The sequence below is a fragment of the Panthera pardus genome, unplaced genomic scaffold (genome assembly GCF_024362965.1).
Source record: "Panthera pardus isolate Hobbes unplaced genomic scaffold, ASM2436296v1 HiC_scaffold_16, whole genome shotgun sequence".
NCBI classification, from domain to species: Eukaryota; Metazoa; Chordata; class Mammalia; order Carnivora; family Felidae; genus Panthera; species Panthera pardus.
The window spans coordinates 127267629-127290866 of NW_026526721.1; the positions used below are offsets into that span (position 1 = coordinate 127267629).

Genomic DNA, 23238 nt, shown 5'->3' on the forward strand with positions numbered 1-23238 from the left:
CTTGTCGTCAGACAGTGGATCCTGGGGTTCGGATGCGAGTGGCGAAAAGGATCCAGGCGCTCAGAGAGCTTAAGATGGGGGCTGGCAGAGGTGTGGGCAGCTATTGTAGAATTAAGCACTGGGTTGCCCCAGCTTCTCTATAAAGACTGTACATAGTCAGGGCTGCCTTTCCCACAACTCTAAACCTTGACCTAGTTTGTTCTTTTTTTTTTTTTTTCAATTGTGGTAATATAATAAAATTTGCCCTTTTAATCATTTTTAAGTGTACAACTCAGCAGCATTGATTGCATTCACAGTATTGTACAACTATCACCACCATCTGTTCCCGAGTCACCCAAACAAAAACTCTGTACCCATGAAGTAATCCCTCCCCATTCTCCCTCGTAACTTCTAAAGCACTTACTGTCTCTATGAACTTTTGCACTCTCGATTCCATTTAAGTGGAATCATACGTACATGTCCTGTTTTCAAGGCCTGTCCACACTGTAGCAGGTGTCAGAACTTCACTGCTTTTGATGGATGAATAATATTTCATGGTACAGATATATGCCACATTTGTTTACCCATTCATCTGTGATGGACACTTGGATTGTTTCTACCTTTTGTCTGTTGTGAATAATGCGGTCATGAACGGAGTTTGAACAAGTATCTGTTTGAGTATCTGTCTCCAGTTCTTTGGGGTGTATACCTCGGAGTAGAATTACTGGATCGTATGATTAATTCTGTTTAGCTTATTGAGGAACCCCCCCAAACCGTCCTCCACAGCAGCTGCACTGTTGTACATTCCCATGAGCCATGCACAAGGATTCTGATTTCTCCACATCTCGGAGATCTTTTTGATGACAACAGCCATCCTAGTGGCTGTGGTGTCCTGTGGTTGTGATCTGCATTGCCCTGGTGGCTAATGATGTGGAGCAGCTTTTCATCGGCTGTTTACGTACCTTTGGAGAAGTGTGTATTCCAGTCTACCCATTTTAAAATTAGGTTGTCTTTTTGTTGTCGAGTTGTGGAAGTTCTCTTACATATTCTGGATTCTACACCCTTATCAGATACATGATTTGCGAATACTTCCTCCCATTCTGTCAGTTGTCTTTTCACTGTCTTAATAATGTCCTTTGATGCCCACAAGATTTTTATTGTTATGAAACCCAATTAATCTATTTTTTCTTTTTTACCTTGTGTCTTTGGTATCATACCTAAGAATCTGTTGCCAAATCCAAAGTCATGATGATTTACTCCTGTGTTTACTTTTTTTAATTTTTTTTAATGTTTTATTTATTTTTGAGACAGAGAGAAACAGAGCATGTGCAAGGGAGGGGCAGAGAGAGAGGGAGGCACAGAATCCAAAGCAGGCTCCAGGCTCTGAGCTGTCAGCACAGGGCCTGACATGGGGCTCGAACTCACAAACCATGAGATCATGACCCGAGCCAAAGTCGGATGCTCAACCGACTGAACCACCCAGGCGCCCGTCTCCTGTGTTTACTTCTAAGAGTTTTATCATTTAATTTCTTTTAAGTCATTGATCTTTTTTGAGTTAATTTTTATATACGGTATGAAGTAGGGAGCCAACTTCATCCTTTTGCATGTGGATATCCAGTTGTCAAGCACCATTTGTTAAGGAGACTATTCTTTCCCCACTGAATGGACTTGGCATCCTTGTCAGAAAAGTCAGTTAGCCATAGGTGTATGAATTAATTTCTAGACTCTCAATTCTATGCCATTGGCCTATATGATCCTTATGTCAGTATCACACTATTTTGATTACTGTAGTTTTGTAGTAAATTTTGAAATCCAGGAATATGAGTCCTCCAACTTTGTTTTTTTTTTTTTTTTTCAAAATTGTTTTGACTATTCTGGGTCCCTTGCAATTCCATATGAATTTGAGGATGGGCTTTTCCATTTCTGCAAAAAAGACCTTTGGAATTTTATAGGGATTGTGTTAAGTCTGCAGATTGCTTTGGGTGGTATAGATCATGAGTAGGGGCTGCTACAGCTGCCCAGATGTCTGCCCACCTGGCTGGCCTCAGGGTCTGCAGTGAAAAGATATGTAGCTGTAGGGCCAGTGACTCAGCTGGTCAGCCCTACCTGATATGTCCAGCCCCCTACCAAGGGTTGCCCTCAGCCTAGCCTTTGTGCTTCCGGCCCTTTCCTCCTCCTCTGCCTGGAAGAAAAGCAACACCAGCTGAAGGTGTCAGGGCACTGGGCTCTCACAGCCCTCATCCAGGGTCTGACATATGACATAGCATGCCCCTCCCACTCCCCAGGTGACAGTCAAGAGTGGCCTGGACGAGCTGGTGAGCGACCTACTCCAGGAGGCCCACAGTGACCTGGAGAGGGTCCGCGTGATCTGGATCTGGATCTGCCACCACATAGGTAGGCCCACCTGTGGTGCCACTGGCTCTAGGACTCCTTTGACACCACTTCCTGAAGGACCCTGTTTGCAAGGGAACCTCTCTGGGATTCCCTTGACCAGCAGTGTGTAGGGAAAGAGATGGACGGTGGAGGAGAAGGGTTCCCAGATGGCTAGGTTGAACCACCAAAGACTAATGAAGGAGGGTAAAACTCAACATGTGCTAACGGTCTCCATGAAGCGTTGTTTAGTGGGGGGGGGGAGGGGTGTCCCACGTGGTCATCTGCCCACAGCCCGTGACCAGAGCTAAGGCCCCTTCACTCAGCGGCAGTATTCCCTCAGTCCTGGCTTCCCGGTACACCTGCTCCACAGACCTGAGAACCCAGGACAGAAGGTCATCTCCAAGAAGGATGGGGCAGATTCATAGCTGTTGGAGAAGTTATTGCCACACCAAAGGTTTCTTCAAGTACCAGTGCCAGGAAAAGTAGGCTCTCCTCCCCCTGCTCACTGATCTCACACAGGTGACCTCAGCCACCAGTCCTCACCCCACCTCCAGGCAAGCTCAGGGCACCTGGGCCTGTGCAGCTGTCCCCAGCTCTGCACAGGACAGCCGTGGGGGTCTGACCAGCTCAAGCCAAGCCTCACAGGTGGTTGCTAGGGGGATGCTGGATGCAGCCCCTTGCAGTCGATGGAAGAGCCAGGTGGTGGGGTGGACTTCCAGTGTTTTCCTTGTGACATAACAAGCGGGGCTCTCCTGATCTGCTGCCATTGGGCCTTTCCTTTGTCCTCCCAGAGCAGCAGTGAGGGATACAGCTTACAGCATGAACTCACTTTACACAGGTAGGATATCTTGACCATAGGGCCTGAGAGGCCATTTCCTCCCACCCCAAGCCCAGCAGCTCAGTTCAGCCTGGGTCTTGAGAGGGCAGAATCAGAAACAGAACATTAGGTAGGACTTCATTTACTGCCTGCCACCCTTACATATGTTCCCTTTGTGCCCTTAGTGGCCACAATGATTCCTGCCTCAGGGCCTCACCGCTGGCCTTAGGCTGTTAGTGAATGACAAGCTGTTTGGCAGTAGCTCGGAGTGCCCCCTGTGGGTCAGTGTGAGGCCCTGGGGGGGGGGGGGTGGCTGCAACAGGGATAAACTGCTTGCAGACCTGCATGGTGGGGGTGGGAAGGGAGGGCAGAGCCCCCACCTCTAGTGCTATCTTGGTCTCCTTCCCTCCCAGCCTCTCCTTGGAGGCCGAAGGAACCAGTCAGCAGCCTCTTCTGCCAATGCCTTGTTCTTCCTCTCACCACTGCACATTTCTCGCCACAGTGATGTTTCTGAGAGTTGGCCCTGGCTGGACTTGGGTTCCCTTCAGCCCACAGCAGTTTCTCCCCGACCTGAGAGAGGCCCACCCAAATGGTGCCAAAAGCACAGCCGAGGGTGAGGGTGGGGCCGCAAGCCATGGACTCCCCACCCCCTTCTCCTCTGCACCAACCTTGGTTGCCTCCCAGGACCTGTTTCTCACAGCCTCCTCTGCCCTCCAGAGTACGACATTGAGGCTGCCCAGGAGAAGGACCGCCAGGCCTTCAAGCCCACCGACATCCTGCGGACCCAGAAGACCAACTGTGACGGCTACGCTGGACTCTTTGAGAAGATGTGCAGGTACGAGAGGGGTCCAGCAAAAGGCAGGGAGCCCTGGGCTGACCACCCTGACCCATCCCTTCTCCCCTTCCGAAGCACCAAGCACCTTCACCCACATGCCAGGCCTGAAACCTGAGTTTGCAAACTCTGCTCTGGAATCCAAGTGAGTCCTGAAAAGGTCAATTTCTCCCTTTTTAACACCAGCATAATTGACTTTGTACCATCTGCCGGGCTTCACGATGCATTAACATAATGGCAGATGAATGCACTGAGATAATTTGGTTATAAAAGGCCCTTTTCCCACCTTCTCCGATCTCTGTTCAGCTGAAGGTTAGAAGAATGGCAGGTCCGGGAACAGGAGGACAATGGCTGCTGACGCCAAGGGGACTGTGAAAGCTGTCCTCAGGGCTGGCACAGGGGCCCTCTCTTGGGGAAAACAAAAGAGCTCCTACCTGAAAAGATCTGTCAGTTGGAGAAGCTGAATAACTAGGAAGCAGCTTTTCTCCTGGAGCCTTTGGGCTCCACTTTCATTGCTCTGGGAACACGCACCTGGTCACGCTGCCCAGGTGGGTGACAGCAGGCGAGTAGCTGGTAAGGAAACCACTTGTGTTTGGAGATACCGTTGCTGCTTCTAGGTGACCTCGAGACAGGCTCCAGGCTGGGGGAGCCCCGCCGACCCCACAGCCTCCTGTGCCCAGTCTCCAAGGTCTGCGGTGTTCCACAGGACACAATCAGTCAGCCCTGGCCTCCTCCCCAGGGAGATGGACAGGCTCTGCCCACCGTCTCCACAGGCCTCTGCGGAGAGGGGCCCCTCGGGCACCCAGATATCAGCCCACCAGGACTCAGGTGGCAATTCATCATCAAACCAAGCGCAGCAACAGACACTTAAGAGTCCACAGGTGGGCATTTGTATTCTGTCCTCGCTGCACACACAGCCCATTCCCGGCCTAGCATCCAGCTGTCGGGTTCCCACCCTGCAACATCACCACCAGGCATAGACATGTGCCTGCCCCCGTGTGGCTCCAGGCCTCCTGCCTGTTCCCCACTCTTCACTCCCCCCACCTCCAAGCCCTGCCCCTGAGACCACAGTCCCAGAGGCAGCCAGGGCAGGTCCCGGTGCAGAGGATGCAACCCCTCTGCAGCCCATCCAGTCCACCGGACCGGTCCTTCCCACCCCTCACATTTTTGCCCCCACTCCAGACCCGGACACCCTAACATGCCAGCGGGCCCCTCCAGGAACCGGGACCCTCACTGACCCTCTGCCCAGACTCCCTAGGCCCTGACTTTCCGAACAGGACTACCGACTCATGCTGTCCTGTAAAGTCCTCTAAAATCTGACCTCCGGCACCCTTCCAGCCCTGCACCTGTGACACTGCCTGCACTTCTGTGTCCTCAAGCTCGCTCTGCTCCCGTCTCTCATGCTCCTTCCAGGATGGCCCCCTCCTTTTCCCTCCCTTGATGTCATTAGCACACCTTATACACAAGCTCCCGTCTTGCCTTATGCTTCTATTTAGTAATTTTTCCAAATTAAAAAAAAAATACTTGTTAATGATAGATGACTTTTAAAATGCAAAGAAAAAAGAAGAAAATTCAGTTACTCTGACCATTTAGAGAGAACACTTCACATTGCCACATTCCTTTCCAGACTTTGTTCTAGCACAGATGTGTTCCCTGTGCTCATCTTTTCTTATATGTCTTATAGGTCTAATACATCTTTTATGTGTCTTTAGCTGCTCTCTATTTCTGCTTCCCCTATGAACACCCACTCAGAATCCTTCACACCGTAGGTCCTCAATGACAGGAAATGACAAGATATTCCGAGTGCAGTTGTATGAAATGGGCCTTATTCTCTTTTTAAATAATGGAATAGCCCTTAGACTGTTTTCAGCTCTATTTGTGCCTGGCATCTTTCAGAGTGTAATTTTCATCTTAGTTTGCCAACTTGAAAGCACTCAGGACTTTTAAGTCATATAGTATATCCTTCTTTATCCACCACAAGCTTTCCAGCATGGTACAGAAAGGGTGCCAGATTTAAAGCCAGAAAGACTTTTGCAGTCCTCAGTTTACCAGTCCTTAATTTCCAGTTCTTGATTTACCACTTGTTAGTTCTGTGTTTTTTGGAAAGGCACTGAACCTCTCAGAGCCTCAATTTTCTCATCTGTACGTGGGGACTGTATTGCCTATTGGCAGTTCTGTAGGGCTAGATGAGAACACGCATTTTAGAGTTTGCTCACCTGACATACGGGTTGTTTTTTCAACCTTGCCTGTCTTTCTTGAGTATGGGAGTGTTGTTGCTCTGTGGAACTTTCTTACAGACACACATAGACTCAGAAAATTGACACTTGCCTTGAGTGAACCTGTCAGCTTTTTGGCCTGGTCTGGATGCTTAACAATGGCCCTATTCTGGCCTGCAGCTGCTCATTAAAACATCCCAACATTTTACAGCATTTAAAGCTAAGTTCCAGCCTGGCAGTTAGCATGTGGAAAACTCTGCACATTGCTCAGACGTTTAATCGTAGCTCACGGTTCCCTGGATCCCTTTAACTTTTGCTTTAAAGATCAGTAACCTCGGCCATGCATCACTTTCCTAATTCCCCGACCTTCCAAATAATTGCCGAAGGTTTGGTAAATTCATTAGCGGAGTCCTTAATAACAGAAGACATGTAATCCACACTTGCTGATTTATCCCGGCTCAGTTGTCAGGGTGGCCTCTTAGCAAGAGTAGTACCCACGCAGCCATCATTACTTCTGCCAGTCCATTCTGCCTCCCTGCAACAGCCTCATTAAAGACTGATTTAATAAAGTAATTTGGTGGGGAACTCAGATATTTTTGCAACATCCTTCACTTCCTCATCGTCTTTCCTGAGTAACTGATGGGAGTTGTTTTTTGGGGTTTTTTTGTTAGTGCTATCGCTTGTAACTGCTGGTCTGGTTTCTTTCTGATTTCCCATCATCCAGCATTAATGTCCTTTCTTCTGCCTCAATTCCCCACAGCCTTCATGAATTCTGCTTAACTTCCTTGCAGGGGCCAAGCTCAATTCCCCAGATTCCTGTCACCAAGTCAGCCTCCAGTACAGCCCCTCCCCTTGTTATCACGGCTCTAGCGCCACCAGCTATAGCAGATTTTCTAGAGACTTTTGGTAAAGCAAGGAGCCTATTACAATTTGAGGCTTTGATATTGTGGAGACTGATTGTCACCAATCAGATGTCAGCCTGTTTTGCATCCATCCTTCAGCTGTTCCCTGAGAACAAGAGCAGAGGCACACTTCTGCTCAACACAATGTCCCAGACGATCCCAGCACAACACTTGGTTCCAAAGGCCCTGAAAGGCTGGGGATGGACCATCTTAGCCTCCTAGAAGAGGCAGATACCCTGCATAACGTTAAGTTATCCCCAGATCTGACTTTGTCATAAAAAGCCTCTGAAAGGGACATCTGAATTCCCTCAGCCTTATAGATACGCCAAAGGATACCATTCGCAGACATGGATGACATCACCAGAACAAACCATCCTTTAATTTTGCTCAGTGCCCCAACCATACATTTATAAATTAAAACAAACCTTGGCAATCAAAACGGCTAGTACAATACAAAGCCTCCGGAACTATGTGCAGCAGGACAACTGAGTCCTGGTGCGGCTCTGGCCACTAGTTGGCTGTGTGTCCCCAGGCAAGTCAGCTTCCTTCTCTGTTCTGCTGACTCCTCACCTGTCAGAGAGGAGGCCCCTGAGATCACACCCCACAAGGCCCTTCGCAGGGTCTCAGCATGAGACTTATTACTATGGTTATAGTTACTGACCTCACCATAAAGGCTGGTGCCAGAAAAGGCAAAGGGGACCGTATTGTAGAAATAGAGACACTGTTGAATTTATAAGAAATCAACTATATAAACTGTGAAACATAAGCCATGGTTATGATTGTCCTGCTGCAGGAGAGAAATCACAAACTGTTTTTGGTAGATTCTAAACTACCTTGATTGCATCAATATTAACTTTCTTGAGGACCAATGTTTCAGGGACAACAAGGGCCTAAAACTTCTAATTCGCATATGCTTGTCCACTTGAAGTGACCATTAGGCTTAAGGTTAGTGAAACTACATTTCCAATAAAAAATTAACATTAAAAATCATGATATTTTCATCAAGATACAAAAAAGAAAGTATGCTTCATTACCTCTCCCTTGGCAACATCCCTCCCTCCCTCCCTTTCTTATTTTCCACATGATTCACACACCCTAGAGAGGTGATCAGAGTTCGGGGAGTCTGCTATGGTCAGAGCCTGATGCCCACAGGGCACATTGCCCACCCCAGACAGTGCGGCCACCCTGCTGGGGGCCTGGCAGTGGTGTGGCTAACACAGCATTTATGGTTTTCATGGCAGGACCCTGACCATGTCTGTATAAAATAACAGTCACAGGCTGGTTCTACCACATCCTCAATTGATACCACTAGTGTTGGTGTTTTAAAAACGGTCAAGGGGCGCCTGGGTGGCTCGGTTGAGCGACCGACTTCGGCTCAGGTCATGATCTCACGGTTTGTGAGTTTGAGCCCCGCGTTGGGCTCTGTGCTGTCAGCTCAGAGCCTGGAGCCCGCTTCGGATTCTGTGTCTCCCTCTCTCTCTGCCCCTCCCCCACTCATGCTCTGTCTCTGTCTCAGAAATAAATAAACATTAAAAAAAAAAATTTTTAACGGTCAAAAGGAAAACCCAAGATTCTGCAGCCTGAGGTTATTAGGTAGATGTCGTGGGATGCTATTTTGGTCTCTAAGATGGCTGGTCAGATCTCAGTAGGAGGTGGAAACATTTCTGTCCCTTCTTCAATGCTCTTCTAGATCTTTCTAGCGAATTCCTCTTCCTTTGGTCCCCTAAAAGGGCTGTGTTCATCACTGGCATTTTAGTGATGGTGCACATATCTGCTCCCCTTACAACTATGAGTGCATCTCGGGCAGCCAGTGAACTTTACTTTTACAATATTTTATTATGCTATAGTATTTATCATGCTATGAGATATGATATTATTCCCTAGTGCCTGGTACAGTGCTTTTCACATAGTGTACACAGCCAGTGATCTTCTGGTAACATGAAATGGCCGTGGGTCATCCTGACTAGCACCCAGCAGCTGGAATGACTAGTTCCACTATTTTGCATGAGAATTATGGATTATTAACAGTAATGCCTTATGACTTCTTTGTCCAATTCATCTTGCATATTGCTGCCAGGTAACAAAATATCCTCCTATCATAGTCAAGCATGGCATAAGCCTACAGCTGAGTTTATTTTTTCCTCTTTGTTCTGCCCCAGGCATTCCCCATGGCCTTCCCAGTTTCTGTTCAGCCTGTCACAGGAGAATTAGCCCCTAGAGATCAGTTCATGCCAACCTTTCTTTTTGCCCGTGATGGGCCTGGCAAGGTCACACTGGAGGCGACTGTACAGCTGAGACGGAGCCCTGATCCCCTGGCTCAGCCCAGAGCCCACCCATCCTGCCACCCAGTTCTGCCTCCTTCCGCCCTTCGCAGGCTTGGGACTGAGCCCACTCCTCCTCCCCCACTTGGTTCTCAAATCCTATCTCCACCCCTCAGTGGGAGGGTACCCGCAGGTCCACTGCCTGGGACACGCTTCTCCCGGGAGGGCATTCAGGCTGAATTCCAGTGGGCCACACTGCCCGCAGCGGCACCTGGGCCGTTGCGCTGTAACACCTGGGGGCCGTGTGGACGTTCAGTGCTCAGCTTCCCTCCTGGACTGCAGGGGGCTCTGGGGCGAGACGGGGCCCCAGTGGGTGGCTTGTCCAGAGTGTACAGCCCGCCTCAGTCAACTTACCCCTCCGCAGGACTATTCCCAGGGCTCCACGTATCCCTCCACATGCTCCTTCCTGCAAGTGAGCGCGCACGGACATTTCTGGGCAAGAAAGGAAAATAACTCACTGAAGAATGTAATTTCAAGTAGTATTTATGGATTTTTTCCAATTCTAAAAGTAACACATAATCATTACTGAAAATTTAGTAGATATAGAGAAGTTTGAAATAGAAAATTACAATCACCCCTAATCGCATTACTAGGAGACCAGGTAAAGACAGCCGCGGCTCGCTCTGCCGCCTCCTCCGCTTCTCCCCCTACACACGCACGCACACGCACCCACACGTGCACACGCGCACGCTCAGGCCTTGCGCTGACGGCAGAGTTTTATAGACATTTATCAATTAACATCGTCTGGGGCGTGTCTTCCCTCACGTTTCGCACTCTCTCTGAATAGATGGAACACCACCCTCTAGGAAAGCACCCCCTCCCCCCGCCAATGCGCACCTCCATCCCACACTCTGGCCTTGGTTTCCCCCCCACCCCCTCTGTGCTGCGCATTTTTTCTAAGACCTTAAACATGTTCAGATCCCCCCACCCCAGAGAGGCACCCCCCCTTCTCCCCCTCAGCTAAGGAGGCAGGGGGCTCTCCAGAAGCACTTTCTCTCCTCCTGGGGGCTCCTCCACTCCTCCTCCACCCGCAGCTGCCTCCTGTGCCTCCTACCCCAGGGTCACCCTTTTGCTCCAGGAGTGGGTTTTGGCTTTTACCAGCAGGAAAACCTGACATCAGGATCCAGTCCCTCTTGCTCCCTGCCCCCATTCCCCAAGTGCTCCTGAAACCCTTCCCAGAGGGCTTCGCTGCTCTGCTCGTGTGGCATTTCTTAGACAGCCTGGGAGGCCTGGACCCGCTTCTGTGAGGACGCAGGCAGAAGGGCAGGCCTACCCGCTGCAGAGGAGGAAAGCTCAAGCAGACATGGGAGCAGCGGTTGTCATGTGCAGGCGAAGCAGCACCTTGGCAGGGTGGGAGGTGGAAACGCGCAGGCTCCCCAGGTCGGCTTCACAGACTTTCTCAACAAATGACAAGTAATATTTAGATACATAATATTTCATCCAATATTCTGATGTGGGGTTTTTTGGGGTTTTTTTGTTGTTGTTGTTTTTTGTTTTTTGTTGTTTTTTTTTTTTTTAGAGAGAGAGAGAGAACATGAGCAGGGCAGGGGCAGAGAGAGAGAGGGAGAGAGAAAAAAATCCCAAGCAGGCTCCCCACTGTCAGCACAGAGCCTGATGCTGGGCTCAGACTCACAAACCCCGAGATCATGACCTGAGCCGAAACCAAGACTCCGCGCTTAACCAGCTGAGCCACGCAGGTGCCCCCAATATTCGAATTGCTAATCAAACATATATTTTTAGAGGGAAAATTTCCCGTTCCTGTGATGAATGCAGAACCATTCCCCCTGCTGGTTACCTGGAGAGGCTGCGTGGCCCTCTTTTGGAAGGCCCCTGAGCCTGCAGGCCTGGTCCGCAGAAGGACCCTGGCCCTGGCCACCAGGGACCACTGGGCCTGATCCATACCCACAGTACAGAATTGCTTCATATGAGGGAAGTGCAGACTCAGCGGGTACCTTGCATGATACTCAAAGGAGCTACATTTGAGGGGCCACCATGAACGTCCTGGATAGCATGCACTGTGTGTTTATTATACCCTGCCACAAGTGAAGGAAAAGGGTCATGAAGAAGGAGCACCTTTCTCTAATTCACACAAAGGCCCCCAGGAGAGCTAGCACAGGGTGTCCCCGGGGGTCAGAGTAGCGGTCTATACTGGTAACTGCCATGCAGTGGGCAGGGCCACTGAAGAGGAAGTCCAGCTGGTCATGGAGGGACTCTCAGGGCTCTTGCTTTGGCCTTGGGGTGGTGCCTCAGGGTTTCAGCTGTAAATGCCCAGGTTGTAGCTTGCATGATTTCTGTGGTCCCCACAGGTGACCAGCATCCATCCCCCCACTGTCCAGGCCACAAAAAGTGGTGCCACCTAGGTTGTGAGCTCTGGGGGAACACATTCTCGGGAGGGTGGAAAGCTCAGGTTGAGTGAGTGGTCAACATTTTCACCCCCAAAGGACTTCCACAGGGGACTCTGAAACTGTGGCCAGGGCAATCAGTCATCAAATGAGCTTAATGCACCGCAGTGGCCCTGGCAGTCAGCCCTGAGTAATCTTAGCAACGGGCCGGTCCTCTCCCAGTCAGGGCTGGAGACACTGGCTGCCCCGCCCCAGGTGTCCCCACACAGGTGTCCTAGGGCAGTGTCCACTTTCTTCTGTACCCTCACATCCAGCACCCCTCCCTGATACTGGTCACCTAGACCAGCTCCTCAGTCACCTGTTTAGAGCTGCTCTGGTTCTTCAAGAACATCGTCATTTCCTGGGTTTCCATGTTCTTGGGGTGACCCTCACCATTGCACCCACCATCCTCCGGAAGAGCTGCAGGTGAAGCACCAGGCAGGTTCAGTCCAGGGAAGGATGTTTCAGGAGTCTTTAGGGATGCGCAGGTAGTAGGGACTAAAGCCAGTCTGTGCAGGTAGGACCCACCGACCCTGTGTCCCCCTATCCCCCAGCCCTGGAAATAAAAGCCCTCAGGCCATCTGTATGTGGCTTGTGAAAGGCAGGGAAAAGGAAGGGGGCGGGGCAGGGAACTGACGGACAGCAGATATGTCTGAGGCCTGGGGCTGTGGACAGACAGACTTGTGGGGGAGGGGCAGCGCCAGCAGGAGCCCACCTCTCAGACCCCCTGTCCCACCCTCAGGATCGCTGGAGTGCAGTGCATGACCGTGCCTGGCTACTCCAAGGGCTTTGGCTACCAGACAGGACAGAGCTTCTCCGGGGAGTTTGACCATGCCTGGAATGCTGTGTACCTGGAGGGGAGATGGCACCTGCTGGACAGCACCTGGGGCAGCGGCCTGGTGGACTCTGCCACCTCCAAATTCACCTTCCTGTAAGTATAAATCTCAGTTCTGTTGCCTGTCTGCTTGGTGGACATGGGGGAGGTGCCAGGTTGAAGCAGCGGGTAGACAAGCCAGGTGGGTGGGGAAGGTGGGCTCTGCTTGCTGCTGGCCACTCCCGCCCTTCCTCCAGCTCTGAGATGAGCCAGCTCCAAGCCGACAGTAAGGGTCCAGACATTTCTGTCACCTCACCCTCCACCGGCAAAAATCCCTCCTCTGGCTCCCGGTAGCACCCTCCACCCAAGTTCTAAAAGCCCAGCATTTGCCCACAGGCCATATGGGAGACGAAAGGCGGGGCTGAGAAGCTTCTTTAGCAGTCTGTAGATTCCCTTCAGGCCTTTGGCCCATTGAGGCCTTTGGCCCATTGACCGTATTACAGCTCTCACTGGGATGCCAGAATTCTCTTCCTGGTGTCTGCTACCACCAGACACCAGGGTTCCTCCTCCTCCTCTCTGGGCTGAATGCAGCCACATCATATCTGTGCGGAAGGGGTTATGGCTTGTAGGAAGGGGTGCTGTGGGTGCACAGAGTCACCGCGAGACACGGTGGGGCAGGGTGCAGGGCACTGGAGCATGTCTGTTCTCCAAGGCTTTGACCAACTGTGGTTTTAACCTAAGGCCGTGACATTCATCCTGGATCATAAATGAGAGCACTGTCTCTGATTTTTGCAGTTTAAATCTCTACAGTTCTGCACACAGACCAAATATAAGCTAAGAGTGAAGCATCCCCATCTCAGATGAACCTCCCAATTCTTCTCTTGATCCCTATCACTAACCTCTAGAGAGCCATGTCTCATTGGCCCCAGGGACCAGAGGAGGGCTGCCCACCCAAGACCTTCCCTGCCTGCCGGCCCTCTGCCCCACTAGCTGCACCTGATCCATTGGTTATGCCTTTGCTCCCTCAAATCTCTGTTTGGCTTTGAGACTAGCAGGAGCCCATTCCCCACCTAGACAGCCCCAATGGACTATGGCCTTCTCTTAAAAGGGGCCTCAGATCCTGCCATGGCTCCTATTTCTGGAAGCAGCCACTGAGGGGCCATCTGCAGTGCTCGTGTTAAGACTGGAGATAGTGGCCCTTCCACTGGGTTGTTGGCAGGACCCCTACTGTGGATGCACTAGGCAAAAGAAGGCCCAAGAGATCCCCTTGCGAGCCCCCGCCTCCTTCTCCACAGAGCTGAGGCCTATCACCCCACATGGCTACTGACCAGCTTCACCCTCCCCCAACCTCTAGCTACAATGAATTCTACTTCCTCACCCATCCTGCACTGTTCATCGAGGACCATTTCCCAGACAACAAGAACTGGCAACTGCTCAAACCTCCTCAATCTCTGAAGCAGTTTGAGAACAACATGTACCACAAGAGTGAATTCTACAACAAAGGGATGCTGAGTGCCCACCCAGAGACTTCGGTGATCAAAACAGGTAAGCCCAAAGCAGGTGGCCAGTGAGGTAGCAGCAGGGACAGAGCAGCCTGCTCTGTACCTCAAGGCATCCGGGCCCCCAGGGGACTTCCCTGCCAGGGCCTGTGAGCTTGCTGTAAGCTGTATGTATGTGCAGGTGCTACTAAGGCAGCCAAGGCCATCAGGGTATCAGGGCAGGATGCAGCCATAGGTCACATTTGCAGGGACAGATGCCTGAGCACACCTACGCATCCTTGCGTAGGAAGTCCTTGGGTTTCCCTAGCCCCTGAGGGCCACACTCACATCCCAACCTGTCAGCAAGTCAGGACTGAAGGATCCGTAGCTAGGTGAGTCTCTCCCAGTGCCCACAGCAGGGAAAGGACTGCCTCAGGCCTGGCTGTACCCACCTCCCAGTTCAGGTCCTCGACAGAAGCTCACTAGCCTGCTCTGTTGTTCCGACCTCCTGGAAAAGAGGACGTGTTGGCCCAGCCAAGCTGGGATCTGTGTATCAGTGGTCTAACCGGCTAGTGGGGGAGCAATGGGGGTCTCCCAGGACAGAGAACTGGGGGAGGTTTTGTTACGGGGAGTGGCTGCTGAGCGGGGTCTTAGGAGCTGGAAGAGAGCAGGCATCACAGTACACAGGGACAGACATGCACTAGCAGGACACAGCAAGCCCTCCAGCACCCCTAGGCTAGGGCTGGCTCCAGAGGAACAGCCTGGCTTCCTCGGCGCCCTTCCCTCTCTAGCCCAAATGCCCCTTGGCTCTGCTTCCCTCCTGGAGGCAGAGTCCAGCCTTTCCCAGCCAACTTCCCTGGGAGTAGGCAGTGCAGGACACCCAGCTGAGCTGTCCCATGGCTGACCTGGACTGACCTTTGCTCCCCGGATCCCCACAGCGGCCTCGGGCACCCAGCCTGGTGTGTTTGTGCGCTCTGAGGTTTACAGGGGCCACCTGTATGTTGAGGGGAGGGGAGGCCACAGAACTGTGGTCACAAGCCTCACAGGGCTGACTCCAGAGGACTTTGTCTTATGTGTGTTCAAGGCCCTCGTGCCTGGTCTGGGGCTGGGAACATAACCTGGACACACTACAGGGCCCAGCACAACCCTGTCAATGCACCTGCCCCCACCCAGCCACCCACCCACCACACACTTTAGCAAAGGACTGCTGGTCAGCACCATCTCTGCTGCATGGGGCCTGGGAAGGCCTGAGCTCACACTGGCTGTTAGCACAGAGAGGTCTGTGCGCGGGTCTGTGGGTGAGCCCCACCCCACACTGCACAGTGATCGGGGTGCAGGGAGCACAGGTGTCCCCACACTCCTTCCAACTGATTTGTCCCTTCCACCTCACAATGGTTGCCGTAACCAGTCTGCTGAGCTCTGGGCTACTTTTTTAAAACTACAAATACCTGGAGGCTCCTGCTGTTAAAATAACAGCATGAGGTTGCTGTCTTTGAGAATGCATTTCGGTGCTTATATCCGATGGGGAGCCTGGTCGGTCTGTTGTGGCCCATGGAACCACAGGGAAGAATGGACCAGGCTACAGCAACATCAAATTAATAGCGGAGTAGAACTTGCCTTTACAAGAGAAACAGAACTGTAAACACTGGGTTTCTTAATATACAGTAATCTCAAATTTGATTCCATATTCATGATGCATATTTAAAGAATTTTTCTTTGTTGGAGCTAGTTTTGTTAAGAGTGGGGACGGGAAGAAAGCAGAAGAGGGAAACAGGTGGGCAAAAGCAGGGAAGGAAGAGGACACAGGATGTAGGGGGTGGAATACCACTGAGACGGATGAGGGGAGGTGGAGGGAAAAGGGATGCAGGGGTGGGTCACAGGCTCCTGCAGAGTCCCTGAAGTCACCAGCCCTTATTTCAAGTCTTCCAGCCATTCAGCTCACCTTTGCCTAGAATCTGCTGGGCCAGGCACCCTGGTCCTTTCCCTGGACAGTCAGGAAAGGAGGCAGGAGTGCAGTTCCCCACAGCCCCACCCCTGCAGGGAAGACAGACATTGCAGAGAACTAATTCATTGCACTGGTGCTAAGTTTCCTGAAGGAGATGCGGAGCTACAAGACAGGCTTCCTGGGAGCTCAACGTCACTTGAGGGCTTGGAAAAAGGCTTTTTTTTTTTTTTTTTTTTTTTTTTGCATTCTTTGCAGTCAGACATTATACTAAGGTCTTACCTGGTTTGGAGGAAAGCAGTGGAGGGAAGAAGACTGTGAAGGCTACTGGATGTGAGGAGGTGTGCCCTGGAGGATGCGAGAGAATGCCCTGTGGTCCCCAAAAGGAGGGTCCTGACTCAGGCCAGGCAGGAGGGACAGGTCTCTCACTGGTCTCCAGTTTGATGGTGACCCACACAAGTGAGCCCAAGAGTGACCAGGTATTTTCCTCGGGGTCCTCGGGCAGCCATGTGGAGGTGCTGGTTGGCACTCCACATCAGACATGAATTCCACAGGATCTCACAGCCAACTCTCATGCAAGATGGAACAGACTGGGTCCGTGAGCAGTTGAAGGCTGAGACAGCTTCTGCCCACTGAATTGGCTTAGAAGAGGAAGCAAAGAGAGAGTAGAGATTCAACCAAGAGAAAGAAAGTAGACAAAGAAAATAGCACCAAAGCACAAAACACTCCACAATTGATATACCAGAAAGGAAAGGGATGGCAGCAAAGATGGGGCGGTGGTCAGCGGGCTGGGAAGAGGGCTAGGCTAGAGAGCATGGTGGGTGAAAGGGGAGAAGAGCACTGCCAGGAGGGCATGCCAGCAGCCCAGACTCTAGGAGTAAGTGACTGAAGTCTTTGGAGAGTGGGGTCAGGGGCCAGAAGAGAGTTACATGGGTGGAGGGGAACTGCAGTGGGGGAATGGGTTGGCAGTGGAAGGTAGGGAAAGGTTTCCGCATGGAGGAAGGTGGGTGAGGCTCTGAAAGGAGCCACCGCCCCTCCCCATGGTCCCGTGAGGCAGGGAGAACCACGTAGGGGAATGCTCACGGGCTATAAAGCCAGAGAACTGGCCACCTGTCCCTGAAAAAGTGACGAGGACAGAGGAAGACAAAACTGGAAGGCACAGGGAGAGGCAGAAGGTGGGTGGATGCAAAAGGCCCTCCCCTTCACCTTTGACCTTTCCAGAGACACACCGAGCCACTTCCCTGTGGGAGGCCTGGGTGGGGGCTCCAGGAGCTAGGAGGCAGCCCCACCCCTTGAGCGCAGCCTTGGGTGGTGAACCATTCCAGCCAGGTTTTAAGGTCCTGCGTTCACCTGAGAGCTGCTGACACTGTAAAGAACAGATGCCAGGAGGGGGAGGTGTGAGTCAAGACTCGAGACTGGAAGGAGACAAAGGGTGCTCTCCAACTGGTCATGGACCCTCTCCCCTGCTCCAAGAACCAGACTAAGCCTCCATGCAACTTTCATCTAATGTGAATCACCTGGGTGGGGCAAGCACATCCAGCCGGGGCAGATTTTCTTTGGAGACCCTCAGCTTTCAGCTCACTCTAAGAGAACCACCCGCAGCTCGGCGGGGAGCCCTTCCAGCGGTGTGCCGCAGCTGGCTCACATCGTGGTCGGTGACATCACTTCGATTGCTTAAAATCCATCGTGCTGAAAGTATTTACACCATGGAAGTGGGCAGCCACTAGAAATTAGGGCTTCCCCCACCCCCACCCCTCGCCCAGAGAGCCAGCTGCTAAACATTTACCAGCAAATCAGCACATACTGGGCCCATCCCACCTGACCCTGGTTCTCTCTCCACAGTGAACGGGAAGGCCACCGTCACCGTTGAGAGCTGCGCCCCCACGCTCTTCATGTTTATGCTCAATGGCAAGCAGGAGCATGGGCTGCTGAGCCTCAGGAAGAACGGGATGAAGCTGGACATATACCCTCCAACCGTGGGCACCCACAAGCTGCAGATCTTTGCCAAAGGCAAGTCTGACATCTACAGCTCGGTGCTGGAGTACACGCTCAAGTGCAACTACGTGGACATCGGCGTCCGGCTGCCAGCTGAGCTGCACCAGCCCGTGGGCCCCAGCTGGTTCTCAGAGCAGATGGGCATCATGAAGCCCTCCCACCCCGACCCCATCATCCACACCAGCGACGGGCGCTGCTCTGTCAGCTTCGGCGTGGAGGAGAGCACCAGCGTCCTGGCTTCCCTGCACGGGGACGAAGGCCCCATCACCGAGGAGACGCAGCGGCGCTACATCTTCCAGACGCAGCGGGAGAAGCGGGCAGAGCTCAAAGTCCAGTTGCCCCAGGCCGGCAAGTTTGCCCTCAAGATCTTTGTCAAGAAGAGGCTGGAGCCGGGCAACTATGTCTTCGTCTTCAATTATCTCCTGTGCTGCACCAACACCAAGGTGAACTGGCCCATGTTCCCCGAGAGCTTTGGCAACTGGGGGCAGGACAATGAGCTGCTGGAGCCTCTGTCGGGCGTGCTTCCTGCCAACCGGAACGTCCCGTTCAAACTGAAGCTACATGGCATCGCCAAAGCCCTGGTGAAGGGGCAGGACACGTGGCCCCTGACCCTGAATCAGGAGGGCTACTGGGAGGGCAGCTGCAACACGGCTGGCTGCCAGGAAGTCTATGTCATGGTGCTGGAGAATGCCAACCACAACTTCTACTCCTACATCCTGAAATACAAAGTGAACGCCCAGTGAGGGCCGGCACCCCGGCCACACCCTCCCAGAGGGCCGAGGCCACACTTGCCCAGGGAGGGCCCAACGGGAAGTGCAGAGAGCCCTGGACACCGAGTCTGCATGAAATCACTTCTAGGCCTCTGCCCCAGTCTCTCCGCTCTGCCGCGGGAGCTGTGACGCTTCTGTTCTGATGGCTGCACTCGGTTGTGGCGGTGGCCGAGGGGACTGAGGCAAAGGCCCTTTAGAAGAAAAAGGTGCTATGTAAATCCAAGGTATTGTAAACTGTACACCACTGCCCAGATGCCCCCTTCTCGTGTTAATGCTGTTGTTGTTTTTATAGGGCTGATGTGGGAAAGCAGGGACATGGCTCAGGCAGAAAGCTTTTCACATGATGGTGAGAGAGTTCTCCTCTGTGCCCAAGAGGGACCTGATCTGCAAGGCTGAGTTATTCTGAATCACAGAGCCCCTTGCTGGCAGCATCAGTGTTTCTCACCAATTCCTGGACCCCCGGGAGGGTTGCACTGCTGTTTTTTTCCCAGACCTGACCGTCTTCAGCATTCCTGCTGCCTCTCGCTCCTCAAGAGCCTTAGAAAAAAGAAGGTGTGAAGAGGGAGCTGGCCGGCCCACGATGGGCTGGAGGCTCCACAATCCCTGTGCATACCTGTGATGTGGCAACAGAAAAGTTACAAGGGGACTCCCGGTGCCCACCCTTGGGTGTCGGGGGTAGAGGGCCCAGGGGTGAAAGATGCCACATTAGCCCTGCCACCTGAGTCTAAGGGTGAGAGACCTCCTACTCTGTGCTCCCAGAGGAATCTAAGGGTCAGTTCAGTCTAGTTAGTTGGTGGCCTTCCAGGCCCTCTCAGAGCCTGACCGCAGGCCCTGGCCTGCAGCTTTCATAAGAAGCCACAAGAGGCTGCTAGAGCCTTGAGGGGGCCTTGTTGGTAACCCTAAACAAAGACCTGGGCAGGGAGGCCAGGCAGGAAGTAGTGCAAATACCGTAGTGCCAAGCAGACTCATGTAAAAACAGGATTATGCCGGCCCCCAGTGGTCCCTACCAGCAAAGCCTGGCTGGGGTTGGGTGGGGGGACCTCCACCTGCTCTGAGAGCAGTTTCTGTGCTCGTCCATATTCCAGCTCCCTTCCTTCCTTTCTCTGACACGAGAGACCCTGGGGTCCTGCCTTCCACGCTTGCTCAGCCCTGGGAGCCTCAGCTGCCCACCAGCCCTCAGCAGCACCTCAGGCCGGTGTTGCCATGGCAACAACCAAGAGGCTGGCTCCTGCAAGGGCAGCGCGAGAGGGAGGGATGGAGAGGCCTTGCGTGGTCACTACAACACCATCCTGGCTCCTGGAGGCCCTGCAGGTGCTCCCTGCCTCCTGGCCTCTCAGCTCTGTGGCCCCTGCCTAACCCAGCACCCCCACCCTGAGAGCTGGCACTGGCCAGCACTGCCCCCACCCCCCACCATTCTAAATGTCCTCAGGCTCAGCCACAGCCAGGGCCAGCCCGATGCTTGTGCCTTCATCCGCACATTTGTGTCTTCAGCAAATGTTCACGGGGCACTTAATATGCACCAGGCACTGTGCTAGATGCTGGGGTTACGGGCAGGACCAAGGGGCCCCTGCCCCTGCCATCTCAGAGCTCAGGGTGAGCAGCAGCAGCCTCCCCTGCACAGGCCTGTCTAAAGCTCCATCCCAACACTTCAGGCCATCATCTCCCTGAAGATCCCCGCTGCCACCCAGCTTGGACCTGGCCCACGGCCACGTTACAGGGAAGCCCGTCCCCTACCAGGCTGGGGGTCCTGGAAATGAAGGGAGTACACCACGAGGGTCTGAGCTCTGCCCTGGCCTATGTCCAGTCCTCTGGCAGGCTCCGCCACCCAGGCATTTGGCACTGCATCACTCATGCCTGGAAAATGCACAAAGGCCCCAGAGGCGGAACTGCTATGCACTAAGACAGGAAAACAAGGGGAGTTTTTACACCCTGAAAACAGCCTCTTTTCACACCTTTGATTTTATGGGCTGAAAGAAATGTGCTGTGTTTTGTCAAAATAGTAAGTGCCTTCTGTGATTCATGTCACTCACTGGACCCAGAGCCATGGCTAGTCCTGATGAGAACGGCATGTATCTTTTTTAAAATAATATAATTAATACCTTCTGGAGCATGCAGAGAATGCCACCCAGCAAAACAGGAGCTGCCCCAGGAACCAAGACAAGGCCCAGCCTCTCAAAGTGTCTGCAGAGCAACCACGTGCCCCCCCACCTTTGTAAAGACAGCTGTAGGCACAGTAAAAAATCACCTGTATTTCTTTCCACTGAAGTAAAAATACATGAAATGAAATCCAATCTTCATGAATTTTTATACGCATGCTGCTCAGGGTAGAATTCGGGGTTGCATTTTGAAATCTTTTATTCAAATCCCCATCTTTGTCTCCTGGCGGTGGGGTCCCAGCGCCTGGTGGAATGACACGGGCGCTCCCTGGTGCCCAATGTGTGGAGCTGCCGGTGAGGAAAACTGTGAGGCTGAGTCTATCACCAGGGTTTTTACGCAGAATCTGAAATATGCTGCTGAGATGTTTGTGTTAAATCCACTGGGTGCTTTCTCGTGGAATCTCGCCGCTTCCTTGTGTGCACACGGAGCACATCTTTGCTACGTACAAGCTGTGAGGTGAGCTTGGGGACTGCCTGGCAGGGTGATAAGACTCAGAATATAATATTGGGGAGTGGTTTGCCCGGAAATCACAACGTGAAATGCAAACCCTGGATATGGGACTAGAAGGGACAGCTTTCACCGCACTCATTACTTTGCCAGTGAAGGATTGAAACTGATCAATCTCAGAGCTTTGGCTGGCACGTCCTAGGGTGGCAGACCTCAGGCCACAGGCAGAAGGGTCCAGAAGGCTGGGGAGGGTCGGGCAGTGGGAGGCAAATGGGCTACAACCACAACTGCAATTACCTTCTTTTCGCTGGTTTCAGAAACGCCAGCAGCACAGCTGGACTCCCGTTTCAATCTGATTATGATCATTGTGAGTTCCCCATATGCTACACTGTCCCACCAAGACAAACTCCTCACAGCCTGCTGAGACTAAAAGGAAATAAATAGATTAACTGAAGCATGAAGGATTTAGGCTAGACATAAAGAACTACTTCCTGTTTTTAAGCAGGAGAGACAAGTTGCCAAGAAAGTTTGTGAAATCCTCTTCTCAAAGGACTTGAAAAGTTTTCCCAGTGGTCGGGGTTTTAGATGCCATGCTAACTGGAAGGACTAAATTCTCTCTAAACCAGTGAATCCTTGAAATACACTAAGTGGCCCGCAGCAAACACAAGGTGAGCGAGGCTGCTGCATCCTTTGCTGTTAGCAGTGTGTTCAAAGGGGGTGTGCGTCTGTGTCCCACATCAGTTTATCTGGGGTCTATCATTTCTTTTCATTTGGAATAAGTAGCTGGAAATCTTAAGAGGTGATTACTTTTCATAACGTGTGTGTTGAGTTGTGGGGGCCAGTGGCTGTTGCGTATGCTTTCCCCACATTGTTGCTGGTGTTGTTTTTCAATAAAATTTATATTCATTTTTATCCAACAATGTAATTATCGATCTGTTCTTATCACTGCTCTCACAAGGGGGTAAATAGGAAAAAACACTTTCATGTTCAAAGGGAGCCCAGGCGGGGGCGGGGGCGGGGGGGGTGGGGTGGAAATCAATGTCCCATCGGTGAGGTGCAAATGCAATGTCAGGCAAATAGCTATTTCACGTTAAAGAAAACATAATTGGGTTAGCTCCAGCCCCTCTCTGGCTCACATGCCTTTGAAGAACATGAAGGCAGTGTTTCTTTCACTGAATCTTGTTTAACTTGAAAATTTTAAAGTCAATCCTAATTTCTGTTATCAGGAGGAGAAAAAAAAGTACCCAAAATGCCTACCAGCCTGCTTGTTTTGTTGTTTTCACTATATATATTTCTTGATTTTCATATCCATACAGAAACTTCCAGTAGGTTACCTAAACAGACTATTCATAAATTAGACATTTAGGGAAATAGAGAAAATGAAAATGTAGACCTCTGAAAAGCTGCCGTAACCATGGAGACCATCCTCGTAGCTGTAGTGTGAAGGACAAAAAGAACTTGTGTTCCCAAACCTGGCCTCGTCGTGTCCCTCCCTGCTAGATCCACAAACATGAGCCCCAGCACACTTCTCCCAAGGAAGAAGGCCCACGGACGGGTAGGGCCATGTCTTTAATAGCATATGAAGGGGAAGTTAGAAGAAAGTCTCCCACATTAATAGGAGGAGGAACTCTTAAATTATTAGAACAGTCTGGAAATGCCAACCCCGAGGCTGGAACGGATGACCTCTAACGTCCCTTCCAGTCCGGAGAGTTTGTGATGCTGTGTCTCTGTGAACAAATGCTGGCAGGTGGTAGACCTGAGATTGTCAGTTTCGGAACATCTGAAGGGCCCTGCTGTGTTAAGAGCCTGCCCTG

The 23238-nt window shown here is 51.9% G+C and overlaps 1 protein-coding gene across 1 annotated transcript in view; it reads left to right on the forward strand.

Annotated features, from left to right (window-relative positions):
* Positions 1-22344, forward strand: part of KY (kyphoscoliosis peptidase) — a 47735-nt gene extending 25391 nt beyond the window's left edge. The window contains exons 7-11 of the mRNA XM_019437134.2: positions 2265-2373; positions 3887-4004; positions 12564-12752; positions 13990-14180; positions 17898-22344. Of these exons, the coding sequence (XP_019292679.1) occupies positions 2265-2373; positions 3887-4004; positions 12564-12752; positions 13990-14180; positions 17898-18793 (1503 nt within the window). The 3' untranslated portion in view covers positions 18794-22344. The remainder of the gene's footprint in view (positions 1-2264; positions 2374-3886; positions 4005-12563; positions 12753-13989; positions 14181-17897) is intronic.
* The last annotated feature ends 894 nt before the right edge of the window (positions 22345-23238 follow it).